General features: G+C 46.7%; 1 protein-coding gene across 6 annotated transcripts in view; it reads left to right on the top strand.

Annotated features, from left to right (window-relative positions):
• elavl2 (ELAV like neuron-specific RNA binding protein 2) overlaps positions 1-16,796 on the top strand; it is a 56,509-nt gene extending 39,713 nt beyond the window's left edge. For 5 of the 6 annotated variants that reach the window (XM_055939030.1, XM_055939028.1, XM_055939026.1 and 2 more), the window contains 4 exons: positions 3,303-3,456; positions 6,686-6,911; positions 8,384-8,422; positions 14,188-16,796. In XM_055939030.1, the coding sequence (XP_055795005.1) occupies positions 3,303-3,456; positions 6,686-6,911; positions 8,384-8,422; positions 14,188-14,518 (750 nt within the window). In that variant the 3' untranslated portion in view covers positions 14,519-16,796. The remainder of the gene's footprint in view (positions 1-3,302; positions 3,457-6,685; positions 6,912-8,383; positions 8,423-14,187) is intronic. The other variant, XM_055939029.1, reaches the window with a different exon arrangement.
• The last annotated feature ends 1,812 nt before the right edge of the window (positions 16,797-18,608 follow it).

The raw sequence follows: 18,608 nt of genomic DNA, 5'->3' as shown, positions 1-18,608 counted from the left end.
CATCACTCCAGAGAACTTGTTTCCACTGCTCCAGAGTTCAATGGCGGCGAGCTTTACACCACTCCAGTCGACGCTTGGCATTGCATATGGTGAGCTTAGGCTTGTGTGCTGCTGCTCGGACATGGAAACCCATTTCATGAAGAACGATGCGGCAGTTAGCCTAGTGGTTAGAGCGTTGGGCCAGAAAACGAAAGGTTGCTGGATCGAATCCTCGAGCTGACAAGGTAAACATCTGTTCTGCCCCTGAACAAGGCAGTTAACCAACTGTTCCTAGACCATCATTGTAAAAAATAATTTGTCCTTAACTGACTTGCCTTTTTAAAATAAAATGAAGCTCCCGACAAACAGTTCTTGTGCTGATGTTGCTTCCAGAGGCAGTTTTTACTTCACAATAACAGCACTTACAGTTGACCGGAGCAGCTCCAGCAGGGCAGAAATTTGACACACTGACTTGTTGGAAAGGTGGCATCCTATGACGGTACCACGTTGATGAACATGAGCCAGTAGAATATACTTTGTATTGGCATCAAATGCAGTGTGTTTGGAGTTTTAATTGGAGTGAGTGAATTTTATTGATAAAATCCATCGGGCCAGATTGCGAAGCTGGTCTTGGTAGAGGACCGTTTAGCAGGGTTTGACACCTAATGAAATACAGCCGTGGTAAACGGCCCCAGATAATAGACAGGTCTGACACACACAGACCTGTAGGCAGCCACCCACACTGCTCAACACTGTCCCCACGCTTAAACTCTCACTCTCTGTGTACTCTCACTCTGCGTAGAAGGGGAGGGTATCCTCAGAAAATGAAAAGACTGTTGAGGTGTGTATTCTATTGATCTTCAGGTCTAGTGGACTATCTGGTACCCTTGTGTTTTCTATTACACGGATGTGTTTTTTTAAACTATTTTTATTTGTATTTTCTTCTGGCTAACCAGTTTTGGTCCCAGTGTTAAGGCGAAACGTACCTACAGATTGTGTACAGAAGAACTTGGATGAGTGCGTGCCTATAATTGCTATTTTGAAGTTTAAGGGGGTTGAAATTGCAGCGATGCACTATGATGGTAAAATGTCTTCATGTGAAGCACCAACGAGAAAATCAACTGGTTTTTATTAAAGTACGAATGTCATGGTAACTGCCATAAATAAGGAAACCCCAACATGCTGTCTTTTAATAGGGTGTTTGGGCCACCAGAACAATGCAAATTGACAAATATTCTATAACTGTCTGGAACTCTATTCTTCAGTCGCCCCTTCAGATTCTCCCTGCCCCCCCCCAGGCCCTACGCCCCTTCAGATTTTCCCTGCCCCCCTAGGCCCTACGCCCCTTCAGATTCTCCCTGCCCCCCCTAGGCCCTACACCCCTCCAGATTCTCCCTGCCCCCCCTAGGCCCTACGCCCCCCCTAGGCCCTACGTCCCTCCAGATTCTCCCTGCCCCCCCTAGGCCCTACGCCCCCCCTAGGCCCTACGTCCCTCCAGATTCTCCCTGCCCCCCCTAGGCCCTACGCCCCCCCTAGGCCCTACGTCCCTCCAGATTCTCCCTGCCCCCCCTAGGCCCTACGTCCCTCCAAATTCTCCCTGCCCCCCTAGGTCCTACGCCCCTTCAGATTCTGGACCAGAGGGTCCCTGTGTAAGGCTTCACTAACATACACAACCCAACCAAGTCATAGCCAGCTAGCCTGTCTATGGAAGGTGAATAACACACACTAAGCCTACACAACATACCCAACCCAACCAAGTCAGAACCAGCTAGCCTGTCTATGGAAGGTGAACAACACACCCAACCCAACCAAGTCAGAGCCAGCTAGCCTGTCTATGGAAGGTGAACAACACACACTAAGCCTCCACAACATACCCAACCCAACCAAGTCAGAACCAGCTAGCCTGTCTATGGAAGGTGAACAACACACACTAAGCCTCCACAACATACCCAACCAAGTCAGAGCCAGCTAGCCTGTCTATGGAAGGTGAATAACACACACTAAGCCTACACAACCCACCCAAGTCAGAGCTAGCTAGCCTGTCTATGGAAGGTGAATAACACACACTAAGCCTACACAACCCAACCAAATCAGAGCCAGCTAGCCTGTCTATGGAAGGTGAACAACACACACTAAGCCTCCACAACATACACAACAGACCTGTATGAGATCTGGCTTGAATGGACCATATACAGGTAACTGCCAAAGTAAAGGAAACGGCAAGGTGTCTTAATAGGGCGTTGGGCAACTACGAGCCAGAACTGCTTCAGATCACCTTGGCATAGATTGAGTCTGGAAGTCTATTGGAGGGATGTGACACTCTTCTTCATTGGGGGAAAACGCTGTCTCAGGCGTCAGCTCCAGAAACTCCCATACATGTTCAATTGGGTTGAGATCTGGTGACCTGAGACGGTCATGTGATTTACATGGGTTTTCATGCTCATGGAAACCAGTCAGTTAACCACTCGTGCCCTGTGGGTTGGGGAGGCATTGTCATCCTATGGGGGCATAGGTCATGGTAGTCAAAATAATGGCCAGCCCAGCATTTTAATACATGACTCTAAGCATTATGGGATGTTAATTGCTTAATTAACTCGGGAACCACCTGCTTTCAATACACTATAGTGGTAGGTGTGTGTGTGTGACGATGTCATAAGGATAATACAATTTAATCAGCTTTTCTTTTTCCCCAAATAGGTCTAAACTCATTCAAGTGATCAAATACTAACATCCCTTTTGAATATTCGTGCCCATCCCTAATACCAACCTCCCGCAAAACGCCCACTTATTATTAATATTATCCTTCAATACTTTTTATATCAAACAAGTCTACTAAGTGTCTACAAAAAGGTCTGGAACCTGAAATGTTTTCATCAGTGCAGAAAACACTTGGTGTCATTCCCACCCAGGTTCTGTTCCCTCCCCGCTGTTCACACACCGCCTTGGGTTTGGAACATTCCAGAAGCCGTCATGGAGACTCGTGAATATGAATTTCCCCGTAATTGTGTCAGAAGTAGATTATTATTTTTTTGTTAAAATAAACAACAATTTATTCAGAGCACTGGATGTTGATCATTGAATTCACTGCTTTTGATTGGCCCTCCACTCGTTAGACATAAACACGGGGAGGGGGGGGGGGGGGTTTTGCGCGTTTCTCCACTGCTGGTAGTGTGTCAGGGCTGTCGTCACCGTTTCAGTAAGGGCACTAGTGGTATTCTTCACTGTGAACTGTCATTGGTTAGTGTCCTCTTCTATACACCAGTCTGTGGTTGGTGTATTGAAGAGGACAATTAACCAGTCTCTTGTAATTGCTCCCGCTCTAGGTTTCCTACGCTCGTCCAAGCTCAGCCTCCATTAGAGATGCAAATTTGTACGTCAGTGGCTTACCAAAAACCATGACTCAGAAAGAACTGGAGCAGCTCTTCTCTCAGTACGGACGAATCATTACCTCGCGCATTCTGGTGGACCAAGTGACCGGTGAGTAGGAAGTTCCCACTCGCTCTCTCTTTGTGTTTTGTCCCAGTATCCCCCCCCCACCCCCAAGCCAGGCCTCAGGAAGAAATTTGAGGTACCACTGTGTTCCAACATGCCATTTTACTGCTGTAGTCTTTCATAAATGTACATAGCTGGATGAAATATGAAATTGATTGTAGAGTAGAAAGATTGAAGTGTAGTAATTTAATAGTATGTACATCTTCACACTATCTCTACAACTTCCTTCTGCCCTCCCCTCGCTCTCTGCCCTGCCCTCCCCTCGATCCCTGCCCTCCCCTCCCCTCGCTCTCTGCCCTGCCCTCCCCTCGCTCTCTGCCCTGCCCTCCCCTCGCTCTCTGCCCTGCCCTCCCCTCGATCCCTGCCCTGCCCTCCCCTCGCTCTCTGCCCTGCCCTCCCCTCGATCCCTGCCCTGCCCTCCCCTCGATCTCTGCCCTGCCCTCCCCTCGATCTCTGCCCTGCCCTCCCCTCGATCCCTGCCCTGCCCTCGATCCCTGCCCTGCCCTCCCCTCCCCTCGCTCTCTGCCCTGCCCTCCCCTCGCTCTCTGCCCTGCCCTCCCCTCGATCCCTGCCCTCCCCTGCCCTCGCTCTCTGCCCTGCCCTCCCCTCCCCTCGCTCTCTGCCCTGCCCTCCCCTCGCTCTCTGCCCTGCCCTCCCCTCGCTCTCTGCCCTCCCCTCGCTCTCTGCCCTCCCCTCCCCTCGCTCTCTGCCCTGCCCTCCCCTCGCTCTCTGCCCTGCCCTCCCCTCGCTCTCTGCCCTGCCCTCCCCTCGCTCTCTGCCCTGCCCTCCCCTCGCTCTCTGCCCTGCCCTCCCCTCGCTCTCTGCCCTGCCCTCCCCTCGCTCTCTGCCCTGCCCTCCCCTCGCTCTCTGCCCTGCCCTCCCCTCGCTCTCTGCCCTGCCCTCCCCTCGCTCTCTGCCCTGCCCTCCCCTCGCTCTCTGCCCTGTCCTCCCCTCGCTCTCTGCCCTGCCCTCCCCTCGCTCTCTGCCCTGCCCTCCCCTCGCTCTCTGCCCTGCCCTCCCCTCGCTCTCTGCCCTGCCCTCCCCTCGCTCTCTGCCCTGCCCTCCCCTCGCTCTCTGCCCTGCCCTCCCCTCGCTCTCTGCCCTGCCCTCCCCTCGCTCTCTGCCCTGCCCTCCCCTCGCTCTCTGCCCTGCCCTCCCCTCGCTCTCTGCCCTGCCCTCCCCTCGCTCTCTGCCCTGCCCTCCCCTCGCTCTCTGCCCTGCCCTCCCCTCGCTCTCTGCCCTGCCCTCCCCTCGCTCTCTGCCCTGCCCTCCCCTCGCTCTCTGCCCTGCCCTCCCCTCGCTCTCTGCCCTGCCCTCCCCTCGCTCTCTGCCCTGCCCTCCCCTCGATCCCTGCCCTCCCCTCCCCTCGCTCTCTGCCCTGCCCTCCCCTCGCTCTCTGCCCTGCCCTCCCCTCGCTCTCTGCCCTCCCCTCCCCTCGCTCTCTGCCCTGCCCTCCCCTCGATCCCTGCCCTGCCCTCCCCTCGATCCCTGCCCTGCCCTCCCCTCGATCCCTGCCCTGCCCTCCCCTCGATCCCTGCCCTCCCCTCCCCTCGCTCTCTGCCCTCCCCTCCCCTCGCTCTCTGCCCTGCCCTCCCCTCGATCCCTGCCCTGCCCTCCCCTCGATCCCTGCCCTGCCCTCCCCTCGCTCTCTGCCCTCCCCTCCCCTCGCTCTCTGCCCTGCCCTCCCCTCGATCCCTGCCCTCCCCTCCCCTCGCTCTCTGCCCTGCCCTCCCCTCGCTCTCTGCCCTGCCCTCCCCTCGATCCCTGCCCTCCCCTCCCCTCGCTCTCTGCCCTGCCCTGCCCTCGCTCTCTGCCCTGCCCTCCCCTCGCTCTCTGCCCTGCCCTCCCCTCGCTCTCTGCCCTGCCCTCCCCTCGCTCTCTGCCCTGCCCTCCCCTCGCTCTCTGCCCTGCCCTCCCCTCGCTCTCTGCCCTGCCCTCCCCTCGATCCCTGCCCTCCCCTCCCCTCGCTCTCTGCCCTGCCCTGCCCTCGCTCTCTGCCCTGCCCTCCCCTCGCTCTCTGCCCTGCCCTCCCCTCGCTCTCTGCCCTGCCCTCCCCTCGCTCTCTGCCCTGCCCTCCCCTCGCTCTCTGCCCTGCCCTCCCCTCGCTCTCTGCCCTGCCCTCCCCTCGCTCTCTGCCCTGCCCTCCCCTCGCTCTCTGCCCTGCCCTCCCCTCGCTCTCTGCCCTGCCCTCCCCTCGCTCTCTGCCCTGCCCTCCCTTCCGCTCTCTGCCCTGCCCTCCCTTCCGCTCTCTGCCCTGCCCTCCCTTCCGCTCTCTGCCCTGCCCTCCCCTCCGCTCTCTGCCCTGCCCTCCCCTCCGCTCTCTGCCCTGCCCTCCCCTCCGCTCTCTGCCCTGCCCTCCCCTCCGCTCTCTGCCCTGCCCTCCCCTCCGCTCTCTGCCCTGCCCTCCCCTCCGCTCTCTGCCCTGCCCTCCCCTCCGCTCTCTGCCCTGCCCTCCCCTCCGCTCTCTGCCCTGCCCTCCCCTCCGCTCTCTGCCCTGCCCTCCCCTCCGCTCTCTGCCCTGCCCTCCCCTCCGCTCTCTCATTCTGGCTCGCTCTCCCTCCGTATTGCCCCTGAAGGTGTAGCTGTAATGTCTGTTTCATGGCAAGAAATAATATAAATGTTATAATCTCCATTTCTAAACTGCCATGTGGAAATGGAATCTGTACGCTCCTTATGAAATACTAATAAACACACTCTCTCTGCTGTAGAAATGTATAATATTCAGTCAAGGGTTAGGGACAAGGCTTCCTAATGTAATTTGTTGCCAATACAATTTATATAATTTTTTTGTGTAAGAATGTGTGCCTATAGTGGGTTTTGGATAAGGAATCTTATTCATGCTTCTTTGTCTGCGGATGGGTTCAGTTAGCTTATTGACTAAATGATATCGTTGCCATGTGGGGTTTGTTGTGCTGATTTTGAAAAATAACTTCATTTTGACCACATGTCTGTTTTTATATACTGCTTTTTATTTTCCCACGTATATTGACATTGCCTTGCAATAAACTAGCAGTGTTTTTGATTCACGGTCCTGGCAACTAGCGTCTTCACTCTAGCGTCCTGTACAGGCGGTGTACTTGTACGTCAAGCTGCCTCACTTTTTCTGCAGTTCTGGCTCAGACTAGGCTTACTTAGTAATATGACATGTAGCTAACCAAGTCACAGAGCTCCACGATATTGCCACCTGTCTAAACATGACGTTTGTGTTTCCCAGGTGTCTCCAGAGGGGTGGGTTTTATCCGGTTTGACCGGCGAATCGAAGCAGAAGAAGCCATCAAGGGCCTGAATGGCCAGAAGCCACCGGGCGCCACAGAGCCCATCACCGTGAAGTTCGCCAACAACCCCAGCCAGAAGACAAGCCAGGCTCTGCTCTCTCAGCTGTACCAGTCGCCCAATCGAAGGTACCCCGGACCCCTCGCACAGCAGGCACAGCGCTTCAGGTAAAAGGGGTACACCAAAAACAAGCCCACCTACCATAGCAGGCACAGCACTTCAGGTAAAAGGGGTACACCAAAAACAAGCCCACCTACCATAGCAGGCACAGCACTTCAGGTAAAAGGGGTACACCAAAAACAAGCCCACCTACTGCGTTTATGATTAGAGCCAAGTCATAGCCTACCTACAATGACATGAAATCCATTTATTCCTCATAGGGTAGAAACATTTTAAAAACCTAATTTGAATTGTCTCCATTGACAGTGTAATACTTTAGACTACATGACGCTATAACGTTCTGTTTTACTTACTACCAAAACATCCCAGAGTTATTCCAAATAATTACGCTATTCACATTTTTACTTTGTGTTCCTCCTGTTGCAAATATCTAATCTTGTTGAATGTGGGTCTGAGGGATTTGAGTATTTTGATCATTAAAACACTTAACTATTTGAACCCCCCCCAAGGAAAAGAGACAAAAAAACAAATTAGCTTATGTTCTGTATTGCCACCCTTCCTATTGCTGCTGAAGGACTTCTTATTGAGCTGTCCAAATTCACATTTTTGGCAGTCTTGGTGTAAGAAATGTTGGTGGCAGTCTTAGCACATTTTTGGCAGTCTTGGTGTAAGAAATGTAACTATCATAAAAGCTGAATATTTATTGATATTGACATTATTTTCAATGCAGCCTTTAAAAAATAAAAAAGAAGTTTTTTTTAAATCTCAATCAAACCACTTCTGGGTAATTATTTAAGTACCTTATTGTGATTTTTGTTTTCAATTAAAGTGATAAAAAAAGTTTTAAAAAAAAGAAAAAAAAAGCTTTTAGCTTGGACTGAGTGGGGATGAGAAAAGAGAATTTTGTTCTTATTGGTAGAGGTTTGGAACTCTCTTATTGGTCTATTAGCTAATTTACTGCATGGTGATTGGTGGTCACTATGCAAAGCCAAAACTCCATCCTACCAAAACGGGCAGAGAATCCAGGCGGTGTTTTCAAACACTAAAATGGCATTATGATAATTTCCACAGTATTATTCCATCATAGTGTGGAATTGTGTGTGTATAAAACACAGGAAAATCACATTTGACTGCACTGGGACTTTAACAATACTCATCTTCCCTAGTGACTCACTTTTTTATTTGCTTTTTTTTTTTAATGTGTGTGCACTTGTAGTGCACAATGGCTTTTGTGTTTCTTTTCATTATTCTTGTTGACATATAATGGCAATGCGCTTGTCCTTTACATCAACGTTAGTGCGTCTATACCACACAATGTAAACAAGGCAATTTGAATGTAATTTCCCTGGGGATTCCCAACGAGTTAAATTGCTTAGCTCGGCGTTAGCCAAGTCAATTATGAGAGACAAATCTCTGAAAACATATGCTCATTTGGGGGTCATCTTTTTATGAATGTGTTGAACTTCAATGTTCTGCAGACTACTGTATTTGCTTCAACTGAACTCCACTTTCATTTCAGGTTGGACAATCTGCTCAACATGGCATATGGAGTCAAGAGGTAATACATTTACATTTACATTTAAGTCATTTAGCAGACGCTCTTATCCAGAGCGACTTACAAATTGGAAAGTTCATACATATTCATCCTGGTCCCCCCGTGGGAATTGAACCCACAACCCTGGCATTGCAAGCGCCATGCTCTACCAACTGAGCCAATACATCTATTACAGTTGCAGTTTTGCATTAGGACATTTCTTTGGGACTCATTGGGTGTTTTCCATCCGAGGTCAGGCCTAGATCATTTCCCCATGACTGTATTCAGCTGTTCCCTGAACCCTATACAGACTAGATTGTTGAGGTTGTCGGTGAAATATTCTGGCGTTTTGTGTAAACCAGTGTGAGGGCTATGGGGAGGTTGTGTGTGTGTGTGTGTTAGTGGAGCTCGGGTCAGCTGTTTGTTCCTCAACCACCCGACTAGATGTGACAATCCGAGGGCTGCACAGACCCTCTTAATATAGAACATGCTCTGTAGGCTACAGGCAGATGGCGGGAGGATTTTGACAGGGGATGCAGGATTTTGTTGGCCTGATTTTTTTTTTTACATGTGTTTCTGCTTACAACTTCCTGTATTTTGGTAAGCTATTTGTTAGTCAACTTGTCTATAATTTAGATACATGTAGCTTCTCTTCTGTCATTATGTGTTGCCCTGTAAGACTAAAATAAATCCCTTGCTCACCAGAATGATAGAATGAATGTTTCAATCTAGTTTACATCTGTAAAGTTCTGTCATCTCTGCTTCTTTCGCAAAACAAAGATGTTTAGGGACCGGGGCGAAAATGCAAAACAACAACAACAACAAAATGTTGGTGTAAAATATTCAAATTATATCAGTTTGACCGGTTGTTTTAAGGTCATGGAAAGCTTTGGGAACGACCCAACATGTTTCTGATAAGATTTCAGTTTGGCTTGAATACATATTTTATGTGTTTGAAAAAATACTATCAGCTTTTATGATGCTGATAAAGATTGCACATCTACACAGACGTTATTGAACTGCACATTCAAAATGTCGAATGAAGAAATCATATTTCTCCCACTCCTGTTCCCGAGTCAAAACATTTGGGTTAAAATGTTTAATTCCACAGGAGTTAATATTAAGGCTATGTGAGAGGTTATAGACCTACAGTCAGTGTCTAGATTTCAGTTTCCATTTAACCCATCTGAACAGTAGACTAGAGTTCCCTTGAGGTGCCGTAGGCCTATTTTGAAGTCCTCATCTTGCTTGTTGAATTTGTATAGCGCCTCACAATCATCACACATAAAATAGGCGCTGCCATCATCCTCTTCTACCCCTTAAAATCTTTTCCCAAACATTACTGTTCTGAACCTCCCTCCTCTTCATCTCTCCATTCCACAGCTTTCCTCCTATTGGATTAAACTCTAACATTACTGTTCTGAACCTCCCTCCTCTTCAACTCTCCATTCCACAGCTTTCCTCCTATTGGATTAAACTCTAACATTACTGTTCTGAACCTCCCTCCTCTTCATCTCTCCATTCCACAGCTTTCCTCCTATTGGATTAAACTCTAACATTACTGTTCTGAACCTCCCTCCTCTTCAACTCTCCATTCCACAGCTTTCCTCCTATTGGATTAAACTCTAACATTACTGTTCTGAACCTCCCTCCTCTTCAACTCTCCATTCCACAGCTTTCCTCCTATTGGATTAAACTCTAACATTACTGTTCTGAACCTCCCTCCTCTTCAACTCTCCATGCCACAGCTTTCCTCCTATTGAATTAAACGTTGACATTGCCCCTTTTTACCTCTGTGGATGGACATTAACTTTTTCTTCCCTGTTCCCAAAAGTATTTGGTGTGTAGGCTGTTGGGGCCCATGTACAGTTATTCTCTAAAGCTCAGACTCGCTCACTAATACCAGATAGACTTCACTAATGAAAGAAAAGAAAAAACTCGATGTAGCCTATAGATAGAAATTGCACAAGAACGGGATGTTTTTCTAAGTTATTTTCTCTCAATTCGACCCGCCTCACGGATGTCACCGTGGGAACTGCGCATCCCGCGCGTCGTGTGTGTGTGTGTGTGTGTGTGTGTGTGTGAAGGAGAGCGTGTCAGGGGCGAACAAGCTCCCGGGTTCTGAGGCTGATTCACGCTGGCAGGAGAGATGCCAGTGACGGGTCACATGTCAGACAGTGAGTGCCTACCTGATCCTATAACCCTGGGCACTCTTTCTGCCTCTCTTTATTCCGCCTTTCTCTCTCTTGCACGCTCTGCCTCTCGCGCTCTTACCTTGATCCACTATTGACAATCGTGTCCCGTTTTTAAACAACTGAGACGGCAGTGTCAGCCGCCTCTCAGGAACTTGACTCCGGTCGGGCATTTTTTTTGTTTCAGCTTCATTGCACCCCCCCCCCCCCCCTTTTCTTCCTTGAAGCCTGATTTGGAAGTTCAATCCTTCAGAAGGCTCTCCTTTCCTTCACTGGTAGACTTGTGATTTCTTACTGCTCGTGGGCTGGTGTCTTGGTTCTGTGATGCTCTGAGCACACCTGTCATAACGCATGTTCCCAGAGAGGACAACCGAAGCAGCTCATCTCATCTGACGACTGCTGAAATAATTCATGCTCTCCGGTGCACTTTGCGTTTTTTTTTTTCTCTCTCTCTCTCAAACTGCAAAACCACGATTACCTACGAGCTGAGATTTTCAGGAGACTTCATTATTGTCTTTTTGTAACCTGACATTTAATTTCATACGGTGGGATTTCCCTCCTGGTTTTTCCAGGAAATTCCTCCACTGTGCTATTTAGGAAGTATCCCGTGTTTTTAACCTAAGGTGGTCACTTGGCAATGAGAAAGTAGGGTTATGGTGGTTAATCGGTTAGTCACCGAAAAATACATTTGCTTTTGGGTTAATATGCATAATTTAGTGAAGTTAAATTGGTGTGTATATTTTTGCTAATCGTCATGCGTTTTATCTATCACGCGCACAGCATACAGAGGCTAATTTAAGAGTAATATTACCTGTCAGACAGCATACAGAGCCTAGTTATAAACTCAGCAAAAAAAGAAACATCCTCTCACTGTCAACTGCGTTTATTTTCAGCAAACCTTAACATGTGTAAATATTTGTATGAACATAAGATTCAACAACTGAGAAACTGAAAGTTCCACAGACATGTGACTAACAGAAATGGAATAATGTGTCCATGAACAAAGGGGGCGGTCAACTAAGTCAGTATCTGGGTGTGGCCACCAGCTGCATTAAGTACTGCAGTGCATCTCATCCGCCTGGACTGTGCCAGATTTGCCAGTTCTTGCTGTGAGATGTTACCCCACTCTTCCACCAAGGCACCTGCAAGTTCGCTGACATTTCTGGGGGGAATGACCTTAGCCCTCACCCTCCGATCCAACAGGTCCCAGGATTGAGATCCGGGCTCTTCGCTGGCCATGGCAGAACACTGACCGTCCTGTCTTGCAGGAAATCACACACAGAACGAGCATTATGGCTGGAGGCGTTGTCAGGCTGGAGGGTCATGTCAGGATGAGCGTGCAGGTAGGGTACCACATGAGGGAGGAGGATGTCTTCCCTGTAACGGACAGAATTGAGGTTGGCTGCAATGACAACAAGCTTAGTCCGATGATGCTGTGACACACCATGACGGACCCTCCACCTCCAAATCGAGAGTACAGGCCTCAGTGTAACGCTCATTCCTTCGATGACATACGCGAATCCGACCATCAGCCCTGGTGAGACAAAACCACAACAGCTCGTCAGAGAAGAGCACTTTTTGCCAGTCCTTTCTGGTCCAGCGACGGTGGGTTTGTGCCCATAGGCGACGTTGTTGCCGGTGATGTCTGGTGAGGCAGGTCCTCACCAGACAACAGGCCTACAACAGGCCTACAAGCCCTCAGTCCAGCCTCTCTCAGCCTATTGCGGACAGTCTAGCCTCTCTCAGCCTATTGCGGACAGTCTGAGAACTGATGGAGGGATTGTGTGTTCCTGGTGTAACTTGGGCAGTTGTTGCCATCCTGTATCTGTCCCGCAGGTGTGATGTTCGGATGTACCGTTCCTGTGCAGGTGTTGTTACACGTGATCTGCCACTGCGAGGACGATCAGCTGTCCGTCCTGTCTCCCTGTAGCGCTGTCTTAGGCGTCTCACAGTACGGACATTGCAATTTATTGCCCTGGCCACATCTGCAGTCCTCATGCCTCCTTGCAGCATGCCTAAGGCACATTCACCCAGATGAGCAGGGACCCTGGGCATCTTTCTTTTGGTGTTTTTCAGAGTCAGTAGAAAGGCCTCTATAGTGTCCTAAGTTTTCATAACTGTGACCTTAATTGCCTACCGTCTGTAAGCTGTTAGTGTCTTAACGACCGATCCACAGGTACATGTTCATTAATTGTTTATGGTTCATTGAACAAACATGGGAAACTGTGTTTAAACCCTTTACAATGAAGATCTGTGAAGTTATTAGGATTTTTACAAATTATCTTTGAAAGACAGGGACCTGAAAAAGGGACTTTTCTTTTTTCTGAGTTTAGGAGAGGAAGAGTATACCACCTGTCAGACAGCACCAGAGTAGATCTTCAAGAAGCCTTGAAGTCAAGAAGCCCAGTCATTGCACAACAAATAACAATTTCTAGATGCAATCGAGTGTTAACGTTGATGGCCATGATTTTAAAAGGAGCTTTTTATTATTTTTCCAGTCTCAACTTGTAATTAAACGACGCCTCCCATTCGACCTGAATAGGGTTGCAACCATAGCCTGCCTACCCGTTGACTCTCAGCGGCATCACCCACTGCTTGACCGCACTGGGAGCTTGAGGCAGTGTAAATGTTTTGAAACCTCAACGATTTACTTTACTTTAAATAAAGGCATGTCATACCTTGCGTCAAAGTAGCCTAGTGAAAGTCCATCCACAGAAACGTGGAGGCAATTATAATTTTTTTTTATAAAGACTTCCTCATGCCATTTAACCAGCATTTCTCTCCTGTTCTATTGGTTTTCAGATCAACATTCTTTCATTTTCCAGAAGCCAAAGGCACATTCCTAGTCATATTAGCAACCCATCATTAGTTGTTGGTATTAGATTCCTCCTCTTTCTAATTTTTTTTTTTTTTTTTTATATAACTGAGATTTTCATCTGTCACGTGGAATTACTCGCGTTAAGTTGTGCTGTTTTTAGAACTGTGTTTTTCCTCTAATTGCATTTTGACACACAGCCTATTATTAAACAAGACGATAGGCTTGCTATTTTTGCATGTTTCTATTAAGCTGGTTTGAAAAATGTCCAATCCATGTATACATGCATAGTATCAGAGAGGGCGAAGCGAGAAGGTTTCATGGTCACCAAAATCTGTCCTAAATAAGCCCATTTGCGTTTCTATTATTTTGGGCCTAAGCTTGTCCACCTGCCTTCCTCCTTGGGTCGGAAACATAAGCATCTTGTCATTTGTATACAGGTCTCTTGATCGTATTTTCTGTCGGTCACATTTTACTGTTGTCTGGTTAATGAGGGTCAGTTAGTCGGCAGCAAAATTGACTGAAATGGCCATCCCTAAATGGGGTACGTTTTGGCTCAACGTTAATGTGGTCATAAACATGCAGTGGCAAATGATAGTGTCAAGTGAACATCAGTTTTTGTGCATTTATATAAACCTAAAAGCTATTTAATTTCAATGAAAAGTCACTGAAATGCAGTACTGTATTTCATGACAATAATATTGTCGCCACCTAAAGTGATGCTTGTCTGCTGTTTTGTGTTTTGTATTGACCCATGTTTGTCTTTTTTTTTTTTTTTACAGCCGGTTCTCCCCCATGGCCATCGATGGGGTGACCAGCCTGGCTGGCATCAACATCCCAGGGCACGCGGGCACCGGCTGGTGCATCTTCGTCTATAACCTGGCTCCGGATGCAGACGAAAGTATTCTGTGGCAGATGTTTGGGCCGTTTGGCGCCGTCACAAACGTCAAGGTCATCCGGGACTTCAACACAAACAAGTGCAAAGGGTTCGGATTTGTCACCATGACTAACTACGACGAGGCAGCCATGGCCATCGCCAGCTTGAACGGATATCGCCTCGGGGACAGAGTTCTGCAAGTCTCGTTCAAAACCAACAAAACGCACAAAGCCTAATCTCCATCTCGGATTGTTTATAGAAAACTCTATGGAAAAACCTAAAATGGAAACGTACCCGAACGTAAACTTTCTACATGAGTAAAAACATCTTTGTAAATCAGTGTTACGAAGGGAAACTATACTTAGCGTCCAACATTGGTTTTTCTTTCTTTTCCTTCATCGCTAGGCTTTTGAAACTTCTTAAAATACTTTGCGTTAAACCAGAAAAAATACTGCAGGTTTTCACGCCTGTCTTTAAAGCTGGACCTTTTAAAATGTTACTAAAGGTTTTTTTTGTTGTTGTTTTGTTGCACATCTGCTGTAAAACAGGAAGTTTTGTAAGGCTTTGTGTAGTGATTTTTCTTTTGTATTTTTCTGTGTCCTGATTTGCCTTAGTGCTTTTTTGAGTCTTAAGTGGTTAACGAAGTATTTATTTTTTGATTATTCAGTTAAAAAAAAAAAAAAAAAAAATTGTCAGTATTATGTTCATCGTAATATGAGTTAGTTATTGGTTGGCTGCATAATATTGCTTATTGTAAAATTAATGGAGAGGAAAAACAAAAAAAAGATATATTAAAGCAGTACCTTGCCAAAGAGCTAAGAACCTCTTTGGTGTGGGTTTAAAAAGCATCTATTTTTATAAAAAGACAAATTTGGAGAAACTTTTTACTGGACCTGGAACAAATATTTTGACTTGGGATACTTTGAGAAATATCTTCATATGACACCAGGAAGTTTGCAGTGTGTTGACATTTCTGGAGAGATTTCTGATGTAAAAGATACTTTTTGAGAGCTTTGTATTATCTTTCAATTCTAGAATCAATGGCAGTGATGGTTTTCCATTTGTATAATTATCTGTGGGTTGTCATCATCCTGGCTGTTATAACTAGCAACTCCCATTCACTTTTGATTTGGAAATGCAGACAGAAAAAATACAAAGGTTTATTTGCAAAAGTGCATGCAAAATTATAGTGGAAATATCTTCAAGGTAAAGGGGGGGGGGGGATAAAAATCAGTTCTTCCTAAAGAATTCCCTTCAGACAGAGCTCATGGTGGTTTGTGGTGTACTTACTATATAATTTACTCATTTTGTCTTTATATTAAACAAATAAGGGTTTTACCTACTTTGTATGAAAGAGGGAGAGGACCAGCTGACGAAGGCAGCTGATTTAAGTAAAGTAGTTTGAATGAACGATGGGGGAAGATTACTCCTGGGCTTAGTGCTATGTAAATAAGTCCTTTTTTTTATGTTGAGTATTTAGCTAGCATATTTGTTTATTTTTTGGGGGACTTTATGGCAAAGTGCTTTTTTATTTGAGTGACTACAGTGTGATTTATTGATTTTTCTGGGGAGAGATTGCCTTATTTTGATTTTCAGTTCGACTTTGAAAGTTGTTCACATTCAGTTAAAATACTTGATTTGTTGTCCTATGGACTAGCATTACAGTGTCAGATTTGTTGGTGATTTGGTCTTTAGATGGTCTTGCTTCTGCTATTAAGAAAACTATAGACATTTAAGTTTGTTTTATATATAAACATTATAGATATATATTTATGTGGTAAAGAATGGATATAAAACAGTTTTTAGCTATCTGATTTTTTTTTTTTCTCATTCATATATACGTAATGCATAATTACCTGTCTTTAAAAAAATCGTAAAAGGTGTATATTGCTTTATTCACTTGAAGCGGTTTCATGACCATATCAAAAAGGGTGGCAAGAGATTTCCCAAACAACATCTTGCTTCTCTCGAACAGAGGCTGGTCCTGCATCCTGCTTTGTCTTGAGCTCATTACTAGTCATGCGTCTCCTTATCGAGCAGTGTGCTGTGCATTATATATATATATATATATATATATATATACACATTATATATTTACCAACTGCTTTTCTTAGACTTTTTTTTATTTTCTTTTTGGTTACTTGTACAAGTTCAACTTTTGATTATAGATTAGCTGTGACACTGCTGCTGTGGGGGAGGGGGCCCCCATTTTACTCATGCCCCGGGCCTCTCACTGGTCTTGATTGAGGATAACTTAGTCAGAGCCTCCCTCGGGTCCGTTATCTAGGCATGGCAAAAATGAGCCTCCACCCACCCACTTTATTTCAATTCTAAATGTGAAAGAATTATTATTTATTTGAAGTTGTACAGTATTACTTGGTTCCACAGCATTTTTTTCGGGATAGAATATATCTTGAGTATTTAAAAGGATGTACATGTTCTTTTCTTAGTGTTTTTTGGAATACGTTGTCTTTTTTTCATGTTCAGTACATCAATAAATACGTTGAAGGGAAATGCAGCTCTGTGGATGGACCCTGTGTGTTCAGCACAACCCTTGAGTTAACTTCTCCAACATGTCTCATATTACACTACATGACCCAACAGTATGTGGACACCTGCTAGTCAAAAAATCTCATTCCAAAACCATGGGCATTATTATGGCGTTGGTCCCCCCCCCCCCCCCCCCCCTCCCCTTGGCAGCTACAACATCCTCCACTCTTCTGGGAAGGCTTTCCACTAGGGGTTGGAACATTGCTGTGTGGGGGGGACAGCAACAAGAGCATTAGTGACGTCAGGGATTGATGTTAGGGCGATTAGAACTGGCTCAAAATCAGCGTTCCAATTCATCCCAAAGGGGGTTGAAGTCAGGGCTCTGTGCAGGCCAGTCAAGTTATTCCACACCGATCTCGACAAACCATTTCTGTATGGACCTCACTTCGTCATGCTGAAACAGGCTAGGGCCTTCCCCAACTGTTGCCACAAAGTTGGAAGCACAGAATCATCTAGAACGTCATAGTATGCTGTAGCGTTAAGATTTCCCTTCACTTGAACAAAGGGGCGTAGCCTCTACCAAACTCTACAGTTGGCACTTTGCATTGGGGCAGGTAGCATCTCCTAACATCTGCCAAACTCTGATGCATCCTTCAGACTGACAGATGGTGAAACGTGATTCATCACTCCAGAGAACGCATTTCCACTGCTCCAGAGTCCCAATGGCGGCGAGCTTTACACCACTCCAGCCAACGCTTGGCATTGAGCATGGGGGATCTTAGGCTCGTGTACGGCTGCTTGGCTATGGAAACCCATTTCATGAAGCTCCCGACGAACAGTTCTTGTTTCGGATGTTGCTTCGAGGCAGTTTGGAACGCTATAGTGAGTTAGACAATTTTTACACGCTTCAGCACGTCCCGTTCTGTGAGCTTGTGTGGCCTAACACTTTGCGGATGAGCAGCTGTTGCTCCAATGTTGCCATTTCGCAATAACAGTACTTAACTGTTGACCGGGGCAGTTCTAGCAGGGCAGAAATTTGACAAACGGACTTGTTGGAAAGATGGCATCCTATGACGGTGCCACGTTGAATGTCACTGAGCTCTTCATTAAGGCCGTTCTACTACCAATGTTTGTCTATGGAGATTGCGTGGTTGTGTACTCAATTTTGTACCCCTATTAGCAGCAGGTGTAGCTGAAATTGCCGAACCTACTAATTCTGAAGGGGCGTCCACATACTTTTGTGTGTGTATTTAGTGGAAAATACCATCTAGAGCACAGGTGTCAAACTCATTCCACGGAGGGCCTAGTGTCTGCGGGTTTTCGCTCCTCCCTTGTACTTGATTGATGAATTAACATCACTAATTAGTTAGGAACTCCCCACACCTGGTTGTCTAGGGCTTTATTGAAAGGAAAAACCAAAAACCTGCAGACACTAGGCCCTCCGTGGAATGAGTTTGACACCCCTGATCTAGAGGCAATGTGTTGCAAAGCATGTCCATGTGGATTTGACTTTATTGCTGGTTGTGATTGCTCTACATCCCTTCATTTTCCTTTTATACTGCATTTTACCACAAAGGGAACGGCTGGTGCCTGGCCACCAGACAGTAGACACGGAAGAGCAGGTAGGAAGACCACCGTGGTAGATACAGTGGGGCAAAAAAGTATTTAGTCAGCCACCAATTGTGCAAGTTCTCCCACTTTAAAAATATTCAGTTTTCCCAGCCTGGTGCAGGTCTACAATTTTGTTTCTGGTGTCCTTTGACAGCTCTTTGGTCTTGGCCATAGTGGAGTTTGGAGTGTGACTGTTTGAGGTTGTGGACAGGTGTCTTTTATACT

This window comes from Salvelinus fontinalis, chromosome 11, assembly GCF_029448725.1.
Source record: "Salvelinus fontinalis isolate EN_2023a chromosome 11, ASM2944872v1, whole genome shotgun sequence".
NCBI classification, from domain to species: Eukaryota; Metazoa; Chordata; class Actinopteri; order Salmoniformes; family Salmonidae; genus Salvelinus; species Salvelinus fontinalis.
The sequence above is the reverse complement of the archived record's forward strand: the minus strand, read 5'-3'. Positions and strand labels throughout refer to the sequence as shown.